Raw genomic sequence first — 20,698 nt, forward strand, 5'->3', positions numbered from 1 at the left:
ACGGTAAGCGAGGGTTTTCAAGTGTTTAAACTAGTGTTGGCAAACGGAGGCATATCTACGTAACCAGACATATGGTGTGCGAAGACAGCAAACATCGAGTGCATGCGAATAGAGACGAGCAAGGAACATCGTCACAACGAGCGTTGTGATGTTTGGCCTTGAATGGGGCTGTGGGTCGTGGAGGATTAATTTGCAGAATTAGTCGCCGGGGTCCCATCAACAACCAGCAAAGCCGTCATCGTATAGGGGTCAGTACATCAGTTTGTGGCTATTGAAAGCACTGAAAACGCAAGTTCGAGTCTTGCTGACGGCAAACCTCTTCTTTTTGCTTCTCGTCATTTGAAATGGCTTCGCGTTAAGTCCATGCTGACTGACTTTTTGTGTTTGCTCAGAAATGCCTCATCGTCAGACCCCAGCCTGTGATAAATTGATTGCCCAACACATACGGATTACTCCGTACCACAATAGCTGATTGAGTGTTTGGCCAACCTTGTATCGCATATCTTGGATTTCCTCAATGGGCTGCGTCTCTTATTGTTTTAGTTTACGCGTTTGTTCAATTAATATGCCGCTGCTTTTGGGGCCGCAGCTGGGAGAGAATTGGTTTTGCTATCTCTCAATTCAGTAACATGTATCCTTAGTGATATGGAGGACAAGATAATTCACTTTGATCGCAACATATAATCGAAATGACTGTTGTAGATGAAGAATTATATTATGGTGCCGGGTAAGTGGCGATTTGTCTGACCTTAATACAAATCTCAGGTTAAAGACTCAATTGAACTAGGAAAACAAGTATGGAAGTCAGAGCAGTCTTTGAGTTCCTTATAAATTGCATCTTTATCCTTTCCAACAGATAATCCTCTATGACTATTCGGGCATGGGGTATGAATGACGGTGTTACAGCAGAGCTTCGTACCAGCTGCAGCCGCTGCCGCCTCTAAGAGCCCCAACTTCGTCAACTCGAAACAAGTCAGCTAAGCGTAATTGGTTTAGTGGTAAAATTCTCCGTTGCCATTCGAGCAGCGTCGGGGAGCCCTGGGTTCGATTCCCAGATTACGCATTTCTTTTGCTGTTCATCCATCTTTTTGCCATTTGTTATAGCTGTTTTCTCCCCATGTTCAGTCGGGATGTTTTGGAGTTTGTTGGCGACGCGTTGCAAAGTCTAAACTGTCGCGTGGTGGTTTACCCTACAAGAGTAAACTGCGCTGTGGCTGCTGCGGCGCAACTCTCTTGTGGCGCCATTACCATAACGGGCTAGACCGTTTGTAGATCTTACCTCACTTTAGTCATCGTGAGCATGGATCGTATCAAGGACACTCTGTACGACTTCAGCCTCCCTTGATTCACCTCGTCATTTCAAACTCTCACACAACATTCTCCTCATTACGCGCCAATTGAAGCCACTTTCATTGCGCGCGCATGAATGCTTCCAATCGTTAGATCACGACAATCCGTCAGCATGGGCGGGCAACAGCCGGATCTGCTGCCTCGCTCCGAGCACGAAGATAAGCCCTCATCGTCAGCCCCAGCCTCGCGCTTCAACAGAGACAAGATCAGATGCCTCGACGGCTTGCGCGGAATCGCATGTCTTCTTGTCTTCAATTATCATTTCTTCTGGCCATGGACGCCTGCCATCATGTTAGGTTATGGCGCGTTCCCTCCGCGTGCGCCTGAGCCGTATTGGGGATTGCAGTCGTTACCAATTATTTGCCTTTTGCATCGTGGACGTGCTATGGTTGCCATTTTCTTCGCCATCTCTGGTTATGTTATTTGCCGCCATATTCTCCGTTTGATCCATGAGCGCAAGCTTGATACTGCTTATCAGAAGCTTGCCTCATCTGTTTTCCGACGTGTCTTTCGCCTCTACATTCCTCCCACCATCAGCATGTTCCTTGTCGCTGTGCTAGCTCAAATCGGTGTCTTCAAGTCTGAGTTCGCCATTTACAAGGGTCCTGACTCTCATTACATCAATGCAACAATTACTCATGCCGATTTGGCTGAAGGTAACTTCTGTGCTAATGGCACCGCTGTGAGAGGAGCTACAGGTATCGCGAATTACTTGGGAATAGAAACAACCGCGTATCTCCGCAATACCACCGGATATCCTGAAGGAAACACCACAGAATGGACAGACATGCTCCTCTGTGTCAATCACACAACACGATCGTACGGACCGTCTCAGCTCTACACCTTGGAATCCGAGTACGAGGCTCAGTTCCCCAAGAACGACACCAACTCCACCAAGCCTGTCAAGGACACCACTGGTATGGAACGACTCGCAGCTCTCAGTTACCTCGATGACGAAGACGACCTGGATCTCACCTTCGGTAATGCCACCAACGCCACCAACCCACTGAACCTTACTTGGGTTCAGATGGGAGGCTCATGGGAAGAGCATCCCTTCATCCACCCGAACTTGACATACGCGATGAAGAACTTTACCAGATCCTACGCCGAGTGGGCCAACCCGTTCAACTTCGGTCACTACCATACACGCTATGATCCACATACCTTCACGATTCCGATGGAGTTCCGTGGCTCAATGGTCATCTACATTTTCCTCCTCGGCACAGCTGCCATCAAGGCGAAATGGCGCACAAGAATCGGCTGCTTCCTCTCTGCGTACAGTCTCTTCATCGGACGATGGGACATGGCGACTTTCTTGGGCGGTATGTTGCTGTCAGAGCATGATGTTCGACGTTCATCAGATATGCCACCGTCGGCTACTGGCGCGAAGGGTCGCGGAGGAGATTTCCAACGGACGACAAAGGGAACGGCTCTGCGATGGGCTGGTATCGTCTTGGCGTTGTATTTCTTGTCGTATCCCGACTCTGGTGCCGAGTATACGCCGGGTTTCGCCTATCTTTCGACCTGGGTACCTAAGTACTACACACCGCTGTCTGGATGGATGTTCTACGAGGCAATGGGCGCGGTGCTCCTCGTTGGGTGCATCCTGCGAAGTCCGGTACTCGTTCGCTTGCTTGAAAGCCGCCTCCCTCAGTATCTCGGCAAGGTCAGCTTCTCACTGTATCTCGTTCACGGACCTGTGTTGCATAGCTTGGGCTTTTGGATTATGCCGAGACTGTTCGACAGCTTCGGAAAGACGGGCGGGTACGCGATTGGCTGGGTTGTTCTGCTGGCCATCACGTTTTACTTGACGGATCTGTGGAACAAGAAGATTGATGGCTGGAGTGTGACGGTTGGAAGAAGAGTGGAGAAGATGCTTTCAGAGGACTGAGCTTAGGTGACGTTACTGTGAAGTTTGGTGGTCAACAAAAGAGGAGACGTGCGACGGGAATGTAAGGACAATCGGGCGATTAACGACGGTGATATGTAGAGTACTGAATTTATGCATTTTGCATCTGGAGAATTTTTTCTTGGGTTTCCTATCAGTTAACAAATGCGAAGAACAAACTTTTGAAGCATGTAAATCGAACGTGACCGTTAAGCAGTCGGATGTCGCACCGCCTTTGAAGTTTCGAAGTTAATCCAGGCACCGGTTTCGGCAACGGCTGAAGCGCAAGAAAACCCTCAAGCCCGGCAGTTGAGCTTATCTGATCCGCCTTGGATATGAGGCTGTGGAATCGGACGCCAATGGGGGTCAGAGAACAGAGCAGTTCTGCATGTCGTGTACAAGCATGATCGCGTGACAAGCGGTAACATCGCAGAGAGACAATCGGCATCATGCTACGATAAACTAGCAATAAAGCTGAAGCATTGCTTCTTTTTGAAATATTCTTAGCCCAAGCTCGGAATTCTCACGATGCGATGTCGTTATTCTTACGTCACCCCCACTGAGGGACCCAGCGATGTCGGCCCCATCATTTTCTTATCAGATCGCAATGTCCTGACATCATCACCATCTCAGATTCTCGCTTCCTTTACCATCCAAGAGTTCTGCAAAAATGGCGTCTCAGCCCTCACTTCTCGCTGCCACGGCCAAGGTACGATCCATCCAATCGTGCAATGCGCTCGCTAACATTCGCAGCTCAACAATGGCCTCATCATCCCCCGCATCCAACTCGGCCTCTACATGATGTCCACCAAAGAAGCCACCGATGCAGTTCGCCAGGGCCTTCTCACCGGCTACCGCGGTTTCGACTGCGCGCAGATGTACCACAACGAGCGCCAAGCCGGTAAAGCCATCGACGACTTTCTCGCCAGTAGTGAGAACACGGCTGGTTTGAAGCGCGAGGATATTTGGTACACCTCCAAGCTCGCCAGCTGCGACGAGTCGTATGATGCTGTGCGACGATCTGTCAAGAAATCTGTTGAGGCTTCGGGATTGGGATACATTGACTTGTTCCTCCTTCATAGTCCATATGGTGGAAAGACAGCCAGACTTACGAGCTGGAAGGCGCTGGAAGATGCTGTTGATGCGGGTGAGATTCGTGCTGCTGGTGTGAGCAACTTTGGCTCCGCTCATGTGAGTTTCATGTCTCCTGCTATGCGTTAAAGATACTGACACTCTCAAGATCGAGGAACTCATGGCTTCCAACCCTCGCATCCCTCCCGTGACCAACCAGATCGAAGTTCACCCTTTCAACACCCAAGAGGGAATCCGCGCCACCTGTGCCAAACACAACATCGCCATCGAGGCCTACGCTCCTCTCGCTCGTGCCGAGCGCATGGATCACCCTGCCATTGTCAACATGGCCAAGAAGTACTCCGTCACACCTGCTCAAATATTTGTCAAGTATGGCTTCCAACCTGTACCGAGTTTTTTGTACTGACGTTGTCTAGGTGGGGGCTTCAACATGACTTCATCACTCTCCCCAAGAGTACCAAGCAGAAGCGTATGATCGAGAACGCAAGTGTTGATGGGTTTGAGATCTCGGAGGCTGATATGAAGGAGCTGGATGGTTTGGATGAGCATTTGGTTACAGACTGGTGAGTAGCCTTATCTTCGAAATTGCTTGAGTTGAAGACTAACAACTGTGCAGGGACCCAACTGACGCGCCCTGAGTTCTCTCAAACGGGACCCTTCCATATTTACATATATATATATATATATATATATATATACAAGCAATTTTTGCATAGGGGTAATCGGCAGGTTGTGAGATCGAAATAGAAGTTTCCGCTCTCTTTCGTTTTGGCCCTAGTTATTGAACTGAGTGACTGGGGCTTTGGCAAAGTACGAACAACTGGCCAACCCCCAGTGGTCACGAAACAGCAAGGATATATGGAGATGTAGCAGTCTGTCGAAGGAAGTCTAAATTCAATTTGGATTCCGCCTGATAAACCAACGTAACCAGATCTCATGCGATGGGCGACCACTGCTAAAAATACCCAACCAATCTATTCTGACGTTTGCAAACACACGAGCTTTCTCACTGCCTTTCATTACCACAAGTCCGTATCCAGAGTCAAGAACAACCCGCTGAAGCAGTATGATGTCGTTGGGTTGAGTAGGTACTCGTCTTCGAGGTGGTGGGGTGAGGGGACGTCGGGGTCGCAGCTGGAGGGGGCCTCAGTCGAGGGGACTGAGGCAACAAGAAGCGGCTATCCAAACATGTCAGTATCACTACTGTCTAGACAATTTTTCCACTTACGGGGGCGGCCGGGTCAGCCTCGTCGGTCATTTCAGACTGAATCTTGTCAGTGGCATTCAAAACACTAATCTGTCGGTCGTTTGGGGTAACATACAGCCTTGCGCTTCTAAACAAACAATTCTGGTAAGCATCAAGAACCTGTAAGAGTTGAGTGCCAAGCACTTACCCTCACCCCTTTCTTGGGGGTTGCCTTGGTGTTCTGAAGTGTCGTCCGTATATTGGTTGGCGGAGAATCTGTTGATCGAGGTTTCTTATGGTAGTCTTCTTCTCGGGCCCCTTCTATACCAGTATTAGCAACATGGGATCTCCGGTCCTCTCTGAGGTGAATAGAAGAGGTCTCAGAGAGCAGGCATTGGATACTTGCGGGCTTGGTTGATCGAGTCATTGTCTTTACCAACGACTTTATTGGCTGCGACGTTGACTGCCGTGCTTCTTGCACGTGCAATAGAGACTTTGGTTGCTTTCTCTAAACGTATTGGCGTTTTGCATGCCACCGAGAGTATGAAGAGATGATCAATTTGGTGATGGGGATGTTGCAGGAGAAGAGCAGAAACGTGGATGGGGGCAGTCTTGACAACACAGACCAAAATATCCCGTGAGCACAGACCAACTGTGCGTTACAACTTACAGCTTTAGGTTTGATGCACTGTAGAAATTGCAAGGCACGCTCTTCCAGTCTCGGCGATGGAAAGAAGTTTGAAGTTATCTCAATCTCGGACATAAAAGTCCTTAGGTAAGTTTATTGTACTTGAGTAAAACTTAGGATAATTTAGTATAGTTTAGGATATTTTAGGATTCACGGTTTATGATAATTTATGATTAGTTTAGGACCTTTTTGTGAAGTCTTGCTTCAACTATACTAAGGAGAAACGAGAGAACATGCAACTTAGAGTAAGGTAGAGACAAACAATGAAGACAGCCGAATCAAGCTTGTTGTGTATCTAGATGACAAGTGACGAAGGCCTCTGAAAGATTTTGTAGTCGAATATCCCTAGCCTGAGTCGAAATCTGTTCCACATTGCGAGAAATGGGAACCAGTATGCAGCTATTTTGGTTTGTGCAATGGTGGCCCGTGCCCAGGTGTTGATTCAAGAAATATCTAAGGAATTGTGAAATTCTTCTCCTCTCTTCTCCTCCCACAACATCGCCGCCACCTTCTGCTGCCGGTAAGTATCCCCCTTCCTGGGGCATTCCGATACGATATTCCTTTACTAACTAGTGATAACAGCGTATGTAACTACTGATATCCGATCTTCCTTTGCGCTGGATCTTGGCCGCTGACGTGTAGTTCTTCGCGATAGGTGTTTCTTTGTCAACAAGCCGTAAGTTCATTTGCGGTTCGAACGAGATAAGCAGCCTACTAACATGCATACTTGCCTTCGGTAGATCATTTCCAGCACATACTTTGTGAGTTCTCCCCCTTTGACTGCCATCCAACTCAACGGATTTAGTCTGCTTCTTTGAGTCGTCGAGTAACTAACACTTCGATCAGCCACACAACTCTCACATGTACGTCCGAATCCGACTTCAAACTCGACATTATCCGGTCCCGTCAATATTGACCTTGTAATGCCCCTGACACGACTCAGTTCAATATGACTCCTGATGCCTCGGCTGCGGCTGCGGCTTTGGCTTCGGCCCCCTCCTCCTCCCCCGCCACCCCTTGGTGTGGGCTTCCCAAGCCCAAACGCCTTGTAAGTTACCCTTATTGTCGCTTTGAGACCTGTATTCCTGACATTCTGCAGCCCAAAAGCAAGGTCTGTACCATAAGCTTTACCCCATCCGTATGCTAATGACCTCTGGCAACTAAACGTCTTTCAGCACTACGACAATGAGCTCTCCGTAAGTCTCTCCATGCAAATCGACGGAAGCCTTTGCTGATCGTTCCTGTTGTTTAGTATCTGGAAGCTGTCGCCAAGGCACGATGGCTTAGAACTCCTACAAGTTCACGATAAGATAGTTGACAGAGAATACAGGCCAAAAGTCTTCGCCTTGCTGTAGGTTACCTACAACCGTGAGCCGGAAGGGTTCTAACACATAGGGCCTGATAGTACAACGTTGCTGATCTGAACGTACGATCCCCACCTCACTTTGAGCTTGCATTTGCGTTGCCATCCTCGGGGTGAATCAAAGTGAAAAGACTGACATTGTTCACAGTGGATTCATGCTGAGCGGGCGCGCCTTGCGGCGTGCCTCGAGGAAGTCGATATCTTTTGTCAAGTAAGTAGCACCACAATACACTCGCGCTCCAATATTTCTCGCATACTAACATGAGTTCTAGGTCGACGCTAAGTCCATCGCTGTAAGTGCCACGATTCATTCGTCTAGATGCTGGTCTAACCAATCTTTTACCTGTCATTTAGGTCCTTGACGATGAGATTGCGGTCTGTACTCGTCGCGATTTACATTGGGAATGTATCGCTGATAAATATCAGGTTCTCAAGAAAGAGGCCGAGGCTCAGGCCGGGGCAGCGGCCTCCGACGCCGAAGTAAGTTGATCCCCCGATCGAGAGATCTACATTGATAGCTTTCGGAAATTGCTCGAGGATGCCGTAGGCAACAACTCCGGTGTGTTCTGACAGTAACTGACTTGCTGGACTCTATAGCAAAAGAGCCTTGAAGAGGAGGCTGCCGCTGTACGTAAAGTTCTTTATTGCCACTGATGTATGTTGTACTAACTTTGCGTAAGGCTACTGACGAGACCGAGGGCCTCGAGCCCAACACCTCCAACGTGAGTAACTACGTCACTGCCTCCAGAGTCATAAAACTAACACCGCTTTAGTAATCCTTTCTACACCAGTACGACCTCCATTTCCCTCCTTTTTTTATATGCTGACGTGTTTAAAGGAGGTAAGCATCACTGCCAATATCACTACCGCATTTGACAAATCGAAGTAGGACTGACTTGGTGTTTCTAGCCGACTACAATTACTTATGTATGTCAGATCTTAGACCCATACATGGTGAAGTCGTTGCTAACCTTCCCAGTAGTCTTTTTAGTCTCACATATGAGTAAGAATTTGAAACAAAACAGGCTTCTATTCGATCACTAATGCCGATGCCGATGCCGATGCCGATGCAGATTGATGAACGGCGCCGGGGTGTGGCCCCGTGTAAACGAGGATCTCCAGGGTGCCTGGCTTTTGGTGACATGCCGTGAGCTTACATTGCTGGTTGTATCGCTACGACAATCAGGTTGAAGATCGCAGTGGATTTCCTTCAAAGGAATGAACGATTCAAGGGTATGAGCGCTTTCTCAAATGTCGATCCTCGACTAACCATATGTGCTAGATAACAGCGCCGGTTTATCTTGCAAGTACCATAGTTATCAATATTCTCAGCTCTATCATAGTAAGTTTGGTCCGATCACTTAGCTAAGTCTTCGATGAACGCTAACAGCAATCTCCCTATGTCAATTAGAGCAAACAAAGCGTGAACTGGCACTCGAGAGCATGAATACGACTGCTACGACGGGGTCAAGACTTGGCGATATTCGAGGTAAGGGCGCTATGCCATATGTCAAAACATATAGGAACTTCTCGCCCGCCGCAGTCAATCATACTTGAGTACGATATCTCAACGACGTATCAAAAGCAAGCACCTTCAAAGAAAGGATTTGCTCCTTGCACTTCACACGACAAGCACAACACCCAATATCGCCGTCGGTAAGTATCTCTCTTTCCCCGGGACATTGCGAACAGAACGACCAAGACATTGGTTTTGTCGCACTAACTGTTGGAAATAGCGTACCTAGAGGATGCTGTATGAAAACATGGCTGACAGAGAAAATAGTACAAGCGAGCTCGGCTCGATGTAAGGCTTCCTGCAAACCGTTTATTGATAGGCATCTGACAGTAGACTTTCATAGTTCAACACGGACGACCTCAAGGTATGTTCAAATCAAATACTGAAGGCTACCTTGCTTCAGAGGCCGCATTTGAGTGCAAGAGAACAAACACTGACAAGAGTTATAGTAGTGCCATCGTGAGCGGGCGCGCCTTTCGGAGCGCATCGAGTTAGTCACCAAGTTGTGCCGAGTAAGTACCATCACCACACTCTGTAATACCGATCAGATACATTGACATACTATATAGGAGGACGCCGATTCCATCAACGTAAGTACATTCAGCCTCTTGCCCAAAATACTAGTCTAACTAATTTGTTTCTGTTACTCAGACCATGAACAACGACATTGCGGTGTGTAACATATTCATACACATTTCGAATGAACCGCTGACAAGTTTTAGAAACTCAAGCAACAGGGTGCCGAGGAGGCTTTCGGTGTCTCCTCGGAGGTAAGTTGAGACCCTGGTATAAGCAACACATATTGACAATACTCAGGATTTCCTTCAGGAGAACCTCGTAAGTAACACATACCAGTGTACTTGCTGATCGTGGTTGACTTGAAGAGCGCTGCCGCCGTAAGTATATTCCTCCCAAGCAGGTGTATTATACTAACATCAAAGAAGGGCGGTGCCGAGGCCGAGGGTGTCGCGCCCACATTTGAAGTGCGTAACTGCATGACTGGCTTTAGAATGACGAAGACTGACATCCTTGTAGTAAATCTCCTTATTTATACACCTCTGGAGTCAGTCATCAGGATATCTAGCTTTCAGCCAAACGCAAGATCCTAGGCAACAGTGAGGGCGACGAGTATTTTGCCCGTACGTGCTTTTTGGTGTTCTTTACCTTTGTGGCCTTGAGGCTGAAGCCTCTTTTGACCCCTCTAGTAAATCTTCTCCTTCAAGTACGGATTGACCTGGTGCCCTTCTCTTGAATCCATGCTGACATATTTCAAGTGAGGCAAGCACCTACTGATACCACTACCGCATTTGATGGACGAACGGTCAAATTCATGGCTTCCCATGCCAAAGCGGTGTGTAAGTAACCTTCCCAGACCTCTGTGTATTTCAACACTAACCACTGGTGGCCCCGACTCTAGTTCAGTATCCGGAGCCAGTCCCATCACTGGACTACAACAGGCCCAGCACAACACACTTGGAGAGCGGCTGAGCGATCTCTGGTAATTTGCACTCAAGGATAAATATAAGATTTCAGTCAGGTGCCTCAATTATGCCGAAAGTCTAAGAGTGCCAGAGACCCAAATTCGCCATGGTGAATCTCGTCTAAACTACGCCTTTTCCACTACAACCGTCTCGTCCGTGTCACTGTTTGCTTGTCCGTCCACTGTACTCAGCTGTCGGATCACCAACCAAGCAGGAAAGATCGCAACCGCCCAAATACCAAAGTTCATATACGTGCTTCCCACAGTTGCCATGATCGGAAGAGCATTAAGACCGTAGCTGAGCGCCTGCCATGCCGACTCCGTACCTCTCAACAAGGCAGACAACCGCACCGTCTCTTGCGAATTGTTCGAGATCTGACCGATGATGAAGAAGGCAAAGTTGTAGTTGAGCTGGAAGCCAGTGACAAGGAAGACGAAAACACCGAATGCAGCACCAAAACCAGGATCACTCCAGTCGTAGATGGGCCCATCGCGCTTGAACTTGGTGACGTTGATGGTGAGCCAGATCCACCATCCTCCTTGGAGAGTCATGATGACAGCATAAGCATATCGGGCGCGCTTCTTGAGAGCGATTTGGTTCTGATCAAGCCAGACACCCAGAAGGTTTCCTGCAATGACTGCGACGATGCCAGACACGAACGAACCAAGAGCTCGAGCTCGCACGCTAAACCAGAGAGCGATGTAGGTGAAGAAGACCGACTCAGAGTAGACTCCTTGGCCGATCCAGAAGATGAGAAGTAGAAATTCCTTTTTGAGGAATGTTCGGGTGGTGGCCTTGAATTCCTTCCATGGATGGTCGAGGATGCTCAAATCGACCTTCTTCCCGTCTGCGCGCTGGACTTGGGAGGGTTTATTGAGAAGGAACGCAACAAACGGTCCCAGTGCTTGAAGGGCGATGAAGATGAGATAGACCTTGTACGAGACCTTTCCTGCCTCGCTTCGATCAGCGTTGAGACCAAGGTTAATCGCGCCACCCAAAATCTGTCCCAATCTTGTGAATGAAAGCCAATATGCCACCAACCGTCCTCGATTTCGGGGTTCTGGATATCCAATCGCGATCGCTGCCTCGGCCGCCCAGAAGATACCCGCCGAAACACCACAGCACGCAGCGCCAAAGATGACAAGCCACTCAACGCCGTAACGGTTGTTCAGGTAGAGACCTGCGCTGTAGGGAGCAAAGCCGATGGTTCCGATGACGAGAGCGCCTTTGATCCCAACATACTTAACGATGCCGCTGGTGAACCAGCATGAGATGATCATGAGGCAGAAGGTGAGGGCGTTGCCAGTGTTGACGAGGTAGGGTTTCTGAGCGCCGCCTGCACCGAGGGAGTTCATTGCGCCCCAGAGACCGGGGGCTGCGAAACTGCAGAGGCCGAGGATGGTTGCATTGTAAATTGGCGAGCGGTTCCATTTCGCTGGTAAAAATTAGCATAAGCATCAAGCTAGAGAAGGTGAACTCACGCTTAATCGGAGCCTCATTGAGCGCCTCAGCATTTGCGGCATCAGGCGTGTGCTTTTCCACTGATTCCGACATTGTGGTGAATGTTTCAACTGCCGGGCAAGTCAAAAGATTTGCCGAATTTTGTGCAACTCAAATGCAGCTGAAGAGGAGATGATGAATTATGTTGAAGAGCGGCGAAGCGTCAAGATAAAGTATTCGGAATAAAAGAATGACACCACTCAACCCCAGCAATGATGACAGGGACCAAGATAGACTATGCAAATCAACCCCTCGATCGGTAATGGTGGTTGTTTCGATCAAGTTAGATCGCCGAACATTGATAAGGGTGCATGCGGTTGCGTGATATTCGTCTCCGGCTTCGTCATCGGCCCGTGGCTGTACCACCAAGCGTGAATCGCCAAATTTCACCGGTACCTTATGTATGACAGAGTAAAGTGTAATAGATCCCGGATCATTTAGAGTAAAATTAAAGGAAATTTGTTGACAACGAATGCCCTGTATAACGTAACCGTAGCGTTGCCTTGACCCGTACAATATTGAGACCTTTTACAGGCCACACAAAGCTCAGTAGGTTCAATACTAACCATAATATGACCGCCTTTACCAACCCAAAAATCATGTCCCCAGTTTCGGCGTTTTCAAGATCGAGACCTTGACATTATCCTGGAAACCTATTCGATCGAATCTGGGAGATCTTCCAGACCTGGCCTTTCGTAACCCAAGCTTTCCAGTCGGTCAAGCAGCCACGAGTTATACTCCTTTCGGGCCACATTATACTTCTTTCCGGTCAAATTGTGAGATTTCCATGCATCAATACTTTCCCACGCGTGCTCCAACCCAACACAGAGCGGGCAAATAAAAAGTCCCGGCGGGAACACTGTGATTGACACACCAAGCAACTGCGAAAACCTGGCCCAGCGGCGCGAAGTCCCCGGTACAATCTCGGACCCTACCACGTGCTTTCCATAGCAAGAGCTGCAATGGCCGTCCTCAAGATATCTGATTACATCTGGGACCGTGAGCGCCACGTGGAGAAACTTGGTCTTTGATGCGAGTAAAGCCGTGGGAAAGGTGCAGGGCGAGAGGCGGTAAAATGGAAAGTAGAAGGGATTAATGTATAATGGATCCCGATTCGAATGGCATAAGTTGTCCGGCTGTGCTAAATAGAAGTGATACATCTCGATCTCTTTGAGGTGCTTGATGTTACCGAAGGGCAACCAGTGTTGATACCTCCAGCGTTGATACCTCTCGCATACCAGTTCGTCGCCTCCCGCCCTTTTCCGTAGTAACTTGGGTCGCACGAGAGAATACCGGTGAGTCTCGGGACTGCGACTCGAGAAGTCGATAATCATGTACCAGACCTCAAGTGGTAGTCTTTTGCCTCCTTGGGAAGCGATGAGTGCCGGCGAGCAAGACACAACACTCTATATATGCAGGTCCTAAGAGTGTCTTGTTAAAAAGCATGAGTGGTCGCCACTTCAGCAATTGGCCGATTTCTTTTGGTACTGCCGGCCTCATCTTGGCCTTGTGTTAGGGATTCACTCAAGCGCAGGAGTGAGTATTTGGGACTGTGATGAGAGAGGTGAGTGATACTGAAAGACAACGCAGGGGTGCTGTTTAAATATTTTTGATTGTGATACGTGACTTTGTGGTCCAAACTCTCCCGGTCTCATTAAAGTTTTGCGCAGATATACTTTGAGGGTCAAGCGAAGCCACCACAAAGATATCGCCAACTGGATACTTCTCACTGGAGCTTGTGCCGACGAGCAAGCATTATATGTGCAGCGCGATGCCTATCGAGGCAAAGTGGTCAGGGGAGTTAGCACCGTGTGTGTATAAAAAGGAAGACATGGAGGAGTTGGGGGCGAAGAAAATGCAGCTCGAGAATTACAGAAGCAATCTGGCTGTCGTGTTAGCCAAAGCCAGATTGCTCCAATATTGTGTCCAAGAGTAAGGTTGGTCATGGAGCTGTGGCGGATTGGCTGGATCACATAATGATTCATCGATAGAATGATAGTCAAAGCTTATAACATCTCAACAAGACATATCAAGCCAACTCAACAAAAATCCCATTTATCTTCAGGCTTTGGAAGGCAATAAGCGCATAGTGGCTGGAACACATGCCCAGGGAAGTTTCAAATTCCGAAGCGTGCACTCCATCTGGTTTTTTTCTTATCTTGTTGCGTGGTTTGACTACCTAGCCACGGCAGACTCTGAATTTGAGATGCCTTAACTTAGTGTGTAGCCTATGAAGTTTAGCAATTCATAAGGGCCTTTTCGTGAGGCCTTACATTGGGGTTCAAAATAGTGGTATTTTAGGCAGTACTCCGTATAGATGGGAAGGCTGTAGTAAGGAATCAGATTAACAGAGATCAGATTGATCACGCCCATAATCCGTACGGACAAGTTTAACTGCCGAGTGGAGCCAAGTTTATGACAGCTGCTGGATGCGAGACGAGCGAGGAGGCCAAACCCAAAGGTACGGAGTATCTGATGCCACATCTAGAAATTACTATGCGGCAAAAGATCATCCGGAATACAGTCCACAAGCCTCCATACCATCCCTATTACTCTGGCAAAAACGACAACGAAGCATCCTCTAGGGTATGGCACAACCCTCAGCAGGATAAAAATCGTCAAAACACGTATCTCCTCTTGAGTTACCTTACCCTACTACCCATCCAGCTACCCTCCAGTACGGCCCGTTTAAACAAGCTTAAACTCATCTCCCCCATCCCGAGAAATACCTGATCTCTGGGGTGCAGTGCGGGTAAACTCGCCGTCGAACCGTAACGTGTTGTTTGAGGCCAACGGCGGTTTCTGGGGTACAAGTCAAGACCCCAGAACAATTCACGCAAACTCATTATTCATATTAGTCAACGAGGTGAGTAACCCCACAGATAAGCGATTGATGGCGGAGATGAGGGTGTCGTGGAGTAAAATTTGATGCAGAATTTTATGAGGCTGACTCGATGTATAAAAGAGCTTTTTCCCCCAGATTTTTTCGGTGGAGATTGCTGCAAGCCAAGACGGCAGTTAGCTCGACCAAGACAGACAACGTCTCTTGGATTATGTCCAGAAACTGATTACAGCAGAATGTCCCTTGAGAAACAGAGTTTGGGGCCCCGGAGTAATCTCGTTGTCCGGGTCGGTCGAGATTTGATCTCGACGCGTAGAGAGTTATTGTTAGGATATCATAACGTGATGATATCCACACGCGCCTTTTCAGTGACGGAGCCTCACAGGATTTCTCACCAATGACACGTTTCATGCACGTAAAAATAACATCAGGGGTCTCATGTCATACAGACCCACAACCGGCAGATTCTTTCCACCACCTTACGACTTTGGGTCAAGCGTCTTCCTTTTGGAAGCTTTTTACGGGTTTTTCGTACGCCACTCCGAGCGCGGCTCGCAAACTGCCTTCGGGCCTTTTCTCTCAGAAGCTGGAATTCTCACCAGGAACGATGGAGTTTCTGAGATCAGATGGTACAAGGGACCGTTAACTCCGGAGTCGGCATGACATGAATGAATTACGAGATTAAATGGAATAAAAACCTGGAGAAGGATGCTGGCTGTTATCTAATCGTCACGTTAACCGCGACATGGTGCTGGGTCCGATCTTTCGGAGGTGGATACCCCGGATACACCGAACATGCGCCATGGCTCGCCTTGCGCCGTTCTTCCCGTCTCAAAGCTCTTCTAGCCGGTCGTTTTCGTTCTTCTTAAATACTTTTATCCTGTCTAACTTCCCCCGAAGACCCTGTTTGATCTCTTGTCATCCCTCCCCATCGTTCGTCGGTTACCTATTCCGTACATTTCTCGACAATTCTCCCTTGGTGCTCGCAGCCTAAAGCTTAACCATATAGGCGGCAGTCATCCCCATAGACCGTTCCTTGGTCATATGAGTAGCCACTCTTCTACCCATCCTCCCACCGAACAAACTCCTCTACTCACCCACGACAGAATGGCTACCACCTCACCCAAGGCCAAGTCTGCCAAACCCGCCAACATGATGGATGATCCTGAGACAGCGGATGACATCCAAGTCTCCCAGCAGAAGCAGCTCGCTACTCAAGGAAATGCCCACTTCCATCGCTTGGGATGGAAGCGGCTCGCCGTCGTCACAATCGTCGAGGCTATTGCCCTAGGCGCGCTCAGTCTTCCTTCTGCCTATCACACGCTGGGCATGTTCCCCGGTGTCTTCCTCACCATCACTCTCGGTCTTGTCTCCATCTTTACCAGCTACATCGTCGGCCAGGTCAAGCTGAAATTCCCCCACGTGGCGCACTATGCTGATGCCGGACGCCTTCTTCTCGGCCGCTTTGGCTACGAGATTTTCGGTGCTGCCCTTGTTCTCGAGCTTGTTATGGTTGTTGGTTCGCATGCCTTGACCGGTAGCATTGCGCTCATCGACATCAACGGCGGACACGTCTGCTCCATCGTCTTCTCTGCTGTTTCGGCTATCATTCTTCTCATCCTGGCCATCCCCCCGTCTTTCACTGAAGTCGCCATTCTTGGATACATCGATTTCGTATCTATCCTTGCTGCCATTGGCATCACCGTCATTGCTACCGGTATTCAGGCTAGCGATTCAGCCGGTGGACTCTCTGGCGTTGAGTGGTCTGCTTGGCCCAAGGAGGACCTGAACTTCGCTGAGGCATTCGTCGCTGTCAGCAACATCATCTTCGCCTTCAGTTTCGCAATCGGTCAATTTTCCTTCATGGACGAGATGCACACTCCGACCGATTACATGAAGTCCATCTACGCCTCGTGCTTCATCCAAATTGCGATCTACACTCTGACTGGAGCCCTTTGCTACGCTTTTATCGGACCCTCGGTGCAATCGCCTGCGCTGCTCTCCGCCGGACCACTTATTTCCAAGATCGCTTTTGGAGTCGCGCTACCCGTCATCTTTATCTCCGGTTCGATCAATTCTACCGTTGCCCTCCGATATCTTCATGGCCGTATGTTCAAGGACTCAATTTTGCGATATGTCAACACCCCCATGGGTTGGGTCAGCTGGATCACCCTTGTGACCATCTTCACCATCATCGCTTGGGTCATCGCTGAGGCTATCCCCATTTTCTCCGACTTGCTCTCTCTGGCCTCGGCTCTCTTCGTCTCCGGTTTCTCTTTCTGGATCCCCGGTGTCATGTGGTTTGTCTTGCTCTGCGAGGGCAAGTGGTTTTCCAAGAAGAACATGTTGATGAGCCTGGGAAGCATCCTGGCCTTTATCATCGGAATTGTTACACTTGGTGCTGGCACATATGCGACCATTAAGGATATCGTAAGTTACCTCTACCATGGATCTTCTGCTCAACAAACTAACATTCTATCAGATCGACATTACTTCCGATGGCTCTGCTCATGCTCCTTTCACTTGCCGATCAACCTAAACTGATTTGGCATGACGATAGATGTTCAAAAGCGAAATGCATTTAGATATATGATGTACATTAATACAATCTCGATTCTTGGTTATATAATAATCCAATAATTCCTATATACACAGTAATTTCATTACGTTTAGCCGTCGTCGTGATCAATTGTCTCGTGACAAAAGCAAGAACATTGTCGCGTAGCCCATCCGATATCAAGTTCAATTTGGTTCCCACCGGAAGTGATAAAATACCAACGAACCTTCTGAAAAAGGGACGCAGCTCTGAAGCATATTACAGACCTAAACAGTAGAAGACGTACATGAAAGAAACCACAACATCATTACGTACCACGCAAACATGTATCACAAACATCATTAACGAGCTGAAGGATATAGCCACTCTTGGAAGCTTGACCTGCGGCGAACAGGTGATCCAGTTGAACCTTCACTTCCAACACTGGCCCGACGATCGTTACTGTTTCGTCGGACCCAGGTGTTGGTCCAGTCCGATCCGGTCGCAGGAGTCGTGGTGGTCATTACTCTCTGCTTATAGGCTGTTGATTAAACTTGTCAGAAGTGATCAAAGGGAGAAGCATCCAGATGCGAGCACGTACACGACGAATCGTTCCTGTTAGGGTTCTCTAGAACAGCCTGGAGCTTGGCCTTGGCTTTCTCCGCAAGGGTTTGAGGTGCCATTGTGACTTATTTTAGTTCAGTTTATTATCCTGAAAGATTTTGAGGGTTTGAAATGGTGAGAAAGTAGGAAATACAAATGAAATAGAAGAGAAACGACCTCACAATCACAAAAGAGGGGAAACGGCTTCTTATGTTACAGCAAGCACACGACCTCGTGACCACCATCATTTTGAGGACATGATACAGATTGTTTGTCAGCTCTTCATTAGAGCACATTGCGAATTGCCTATTCCGGTATAAGATAAACTATCACAACAGCTTTGCTGTGCCATCAACGTCAGAAACGCGGGGTAGCTCAACACCAACCAATTATCCAACGACTGATGTTGCGTTGGTTCAAACCATGTCACCATCCTTGGTAAGACGGACCAGACAATTGGTCGCTAGAATGATTTGTAATAAGAAGTGTTTGGATTCGGCTTGGCAGTGTCGAGTATGGGGTGATTATCTGGATGTTTCTGCTTAAGCAGGGAGGGGAAGGCAAGAAAACTTGAGACCTTTATCCTAAATGATTAAAAGATTTAGACAATTTAGTCTAAGTTTAGGGGAGTCTTTACTAAATTTATTTTAGCGTCCTCTTCTAAAGTCTCTTATTTTCTTAGTCCCAGAGGTTAGGCTGATCCCAGTACCGCGTGTTGAGCTTGGTAGTATGGGCTGCTGGATTGTGTTAACTCTCTGAAGAAGCCAGTCAGAAGCGGGCCATCGTACTCAACTTAGAATGCCGTCATTCCTAAATCGACGTCGATCAATTAAAGACTTAGTTCTGCTTCCATGAACCTCCACTCTGTGGGCATCGCCCATAACGTCCTGCATAAAACTTCGCGCATTTGCCCCTTCTTTAGTCGAGATGGGGAAGTTGGGCTTGCAAACGACAAAATCCTGTCCCTTTAATCCCAGATCTTGCTCACAGTATTGCCGACGGGAAGCTTCATGCTCGTATATGTATGGGTTTCCCGCCATATTTACCGCAATCAAGAAGAAAAAGACCTGCCCCTTCTCAGCGTTTGTTGCATCATGCAGTGATATCGGGAATTTTTCTCCGTTTCTCCCGAACGCCGCCGCAGCGTAGTGAGCGAATACACTGTAAGGTAACTTTTTGATAAACCACGGGACAATTTCAGGGCCAAAGTTGAAACAGTCCATCAGGCGGTGGTATAGAGCGTTCATTCGGAACACGATGTCCTGTCGGCTTGAAAACAGCGGATGGGGGAGCTTCCTCTTCTTCCAGAGCGCGAAGTTCTCTTCGGACAGTCCATATTTGGAAAGTAGCGAGTAAATATGAGCCTCGATGAAAGCGCCGTCATGTGTGCCGCCGAAGATTCGTTCCAAGTATTCCGATGTTAACAGCAGTGTACTTGTCTGCCGTTCCTTTCTCATGATAGGTGAAGCTAGACACAGACTGTCTAAGTTTTCGTAGCAATCAAGATAGGTTACAATCATTTCTCGTATCTCGGAAGCGAGGTGTTGGAAAGGGTCCCCGACGCCCTGAGACACGAGCGCGCTCTGGGACATGCTGGGCCTATGATTTTGCGAGCCTGAAAATGAAGAGTTTGGAACAAGGAAATTTTCTCATAGGGAACTTATTTATACTTGTGCTTTCAAGAACTGCATATCGTGACAAATATCGTTGTTCCAATTACAAGTCGATACTGCTTGAAGTTTAACTCTATGGCATTCATCCGTGGGTAGCTCACTCGCCAAAGTCAAAGTGATGCTTTGCGGGTTCCAAACAGACACTTTCTTAAACCCCAACCTGTAGATACAAAGCTCTCGGTCGTCAAAGGAATTTTAGAAGATGGGATCTTGATTGAGCGACGGCCGACGGGTGGAGCAGATACATCAGACGAATCTTGGTGCCCAAGGCTATGATTAAACAAACACCGTCTCTTCTTCTTCCTTCTCCTCCGTTGTCTGATCCAATCTGTACTCAAGCATCCCGACAGCTACAAATGCTTTCGTTAAATGTTGCCACTTTCGGGACTGTTCCTCCCTTCTCCCAATTCTTCCACTTCAGCCGCAGCCTTGACCCCATCTCGCACAGAGAGTTCAATGTGCAGCGCAATACTCGATGCAAATCCTGAGGCAGGGTTGCTTTTCGATGTAATACCTATGATTCAGGTACGATATTGTCGGATTAGTAGGGCCAGAGAGTGCTAAAACATCCATCACATCGACAAGAATGAGAAACATTGTTACATGATCATTTTCTCTTTTAGTCAAAGGATATGTCTTTGGAAATCTTTCCCCATGCTTTCCGTATGCCTTGACGATGTGATGGATGAGACGTTCATCTGCGTGCCTCTCGACGAATGCACAGACAATTTCAGGTCCTAACTTCAAGTAGTCTCCCAAACGCCCATGAAGGGCTTCCATCTCGTAAACAATCTCAGGTTGATTGATTGATAGTTAAAGCTTATGATATCTCAACGAGATATATCAAGCCAACACACTGAAAAATACCAATTAACTTTAGGCTTCCAAAGGCAATATGCGCATAGCCTCCACAAAGATAAGTCTCCCAATCAAATTCAGAACAATCTCAGGTTTTGTCGAAAATAAGGGATCTCCAAGTC

General features: G+C 48.1%; 9 protein-coding genes, besides 2 other annotated features; 4 read left to right on the forward strand and 5 right to left on the reverse strand.

The window, feature by feature from the left end:
- Window positions 1-231: 231 nt before the first annotated feature.
- Window positions 232-313, forward strand: a tRNA (tRNA-His).
- A 668-nt stretch (window positions 314-981) lies between these two features.
- Window positions 982-1,063, forward strand: a tRNA (tRNA-Gly).
- Window positions 1,064-1,462: 399 nt separating this feature from the next.
- Window positions 1,463-3,241, forward strand: FFUJ_10824 (related to hard surface induced protein 3 (chip3); the record flags this gene model as incomplete). Its single annotated transcript, XM_023569651.1, has 1 exon — window positions 1,463-3,241. The coding sequence occupies one exon, from the start codon at window positions 1,463-1,465 to the stop codon at window positions 3,239-3,241; it is 1,779 nt and encodes a 592-aa protein (XP_023436836.1).
- A 667-nt stretch (window positions 3,242-3,908) lies between these two features.
- FFUJ_10825 (related to 2,5-diketo-D-gluconic acid reductase) lies at window positions 3,909-4,968 on the forward strand (the record flags this gene model as incomplete). XM_023569653.1 has 5 exons in its annotated part: window positions 3,909-3,947; window positions 3,992-4,429; window positions 4,479-4,699; window positions 4,747-4,893; window positions 4,947-4,968. 5 exons carry the CDS (start codon window positions 3,909-3,911, stop codon window positions 4,966-4,968), a joined length of 867 nt encoding a protein of 288 aa, XP_023436837.1.
- Window positions 4,969-5,349: 381 nt separating this feature from the next.
- Window positions 5,350-5,943, reverse strand: FFUJ_10826 (uncharacterized protein; the record flags this gene model as incomplete). XM_023569654.1 has 4 exons in its annotated part: window positions 5,350-5,508; window positions 5,559-5,594; window positions 5,653-5,664; window positions 5,725-5,943. 4 exons carry the CDS (start codon window positions 5,941-5,943, stop codon window positions 5,350-5,352), a joined length of 426 nt encoding a protein of 141 aa, XP_023437216.1.
- A 1,210-nt stretch (window positions 5,944-7,153) lies between these two features.
- FFUJ_10827 (uncharacterized protein) lies at window positions 7,154-10,571 on the forward strand (the record flags this gene model as incomplete). XM_023569655.1 has 26 exons in its annotated part: window positions 7,154-7,252; window positions 7,304-7,315; window positions 7,380-7,400; window positions 7,716-7,778; window positions 7,840-7,860; window positions 7,922-8,047; window positions 8,165-8,194; window positions 8,248-8,289; window positions 8,316-8,408; window positions 8,477-8,494; window positions 8,593-8,714; window positions 8,754-8,800; window positions 8,850-8,909; window positions 8,958-9,056; window positions 9,091-9,223; window positions 9,304-9,371; window positions 9,427-9,542; window positions 9,653-9,673; window positions 9,735-9,755; window positions 9,806-9,853; window positions 9,900-9,920; window positions 9,968-9,979; window positions 10,025-10,066; window positions 10,168-10,222; window positions 10,358-10,438; window positions 10,501-10,571. 26 exons carry the CDS (start codon window positions 7,154-7,156, stop codon window positions 10,569-10,571), a joined length of 1,542 nt encoding a protein of 513 aa, XP_023437232.1.
- A 118-nt stretch (window positions 10,572-10,689) lies between these two features.
- On the reverse strand, window positions 10,690-12,118 carry FFUJ_10828 (uncharacterized protein; the record flags this gene model as incomplete). XM_023569656.1 has 2 exons in its annotated part: window positions 10,690-11,999; window positions 12,046-12,118. The coding sequence occupies 2 exons, from the start codon at window positions 12,116-12,118 to the stop codon at window positions 10,690-10,692; spliced, it is 1,383 nt and encodes a 460-aa protein (XP_023436838.1).
- Window positions 12,119-12,717: 599 nt separating this feature from the next.
- On the reverse strand, window positions 12,718-13,398 carry FFUJ_10829 (uncharacterized protein; the record flags this gene model as incomplete). Its single annotated transcript, XM_023569657.1, has 1 exon — window positions 12,718-13,398. The coding sequence occupies one exon, from the start codon at window positions 13,396-13,398 to the stop codon at window positions 12,718-12,720; it is 681 nt and encodes a 226-aa protein (XP_023436839.1).
- Window positions 13,399-16,013: 2,615 nt separating this feature from the next.
- Window positions 16,014-17,445, forward strand: FFUJ_10830 (probable neutral amino acid permease; the record flags this gene model as incomplete). XM_023569658.1 has 2 exons in its annotated part: window positions 16,014-17,336; window positions 17,389-17,445. The coding sequence occupies 2 exons, from the start codon at window positions 16,014-16,016 to the stop codon at window positions 17,443-17,445; spliced, it is 1,380 nt and encodes a 459-aa protein (XP_023436840.1).
- A 359-nt stretch (window positions 17,446-17,804) lies between these two features.
- FFUJ_10831 (uncharacterized protein) lies at window positions 17,805-18,125 on the reverse strand (the record flags this gene model as incomplete). XM_023569659.1 has 2 exons in its annotated part: window positions 17,805-17,983; window positions 18,044-18,125. 2 exons carry the CDS (start codon window positions 18,123-18,125, stop codon window positions 17,805-17,807), a joined length of 261 nt encoding a protein of 86 aa, XP_023436841.1.
- A 708-nt stretch (window positions 18,126-18,833) lies between these two features.
- Window positions 18,834-19,637, reverse strand: FFUJ_10832 (uncharacterized protein; the record flags this gene model as incomplete). The annotated part of the gene is made up of 1 exon (XM_023569660.1): window positions 18,834-19,637. The coding sequence occupies one exon, from the start codon at window positions 19,635-19,637 to the stop codon at window positions 18,834-18,836; it is 804 nt and encodes a 267-aa protein (XP_023436842.1).
- Window positions 19,638-20,698: the final 1,061 nt, after the last annotated feature.

This window comes from Fusarium fujikuroi, chromosome FFUJ_chr10 (genome assembly GCF_900079805.1).
Source record: "Fusarium fujikuroi IMI 58289 draft genome, chromosome FFUJ_chr10".
NCBI classification, from domain to species: domain Eukaryota; kingdom Fungi; phylum Ascomycota; class Sordariomycetes; order Hypocreales; family Nectriaceae; genus Fusarium; species Fusarium fujikuroi.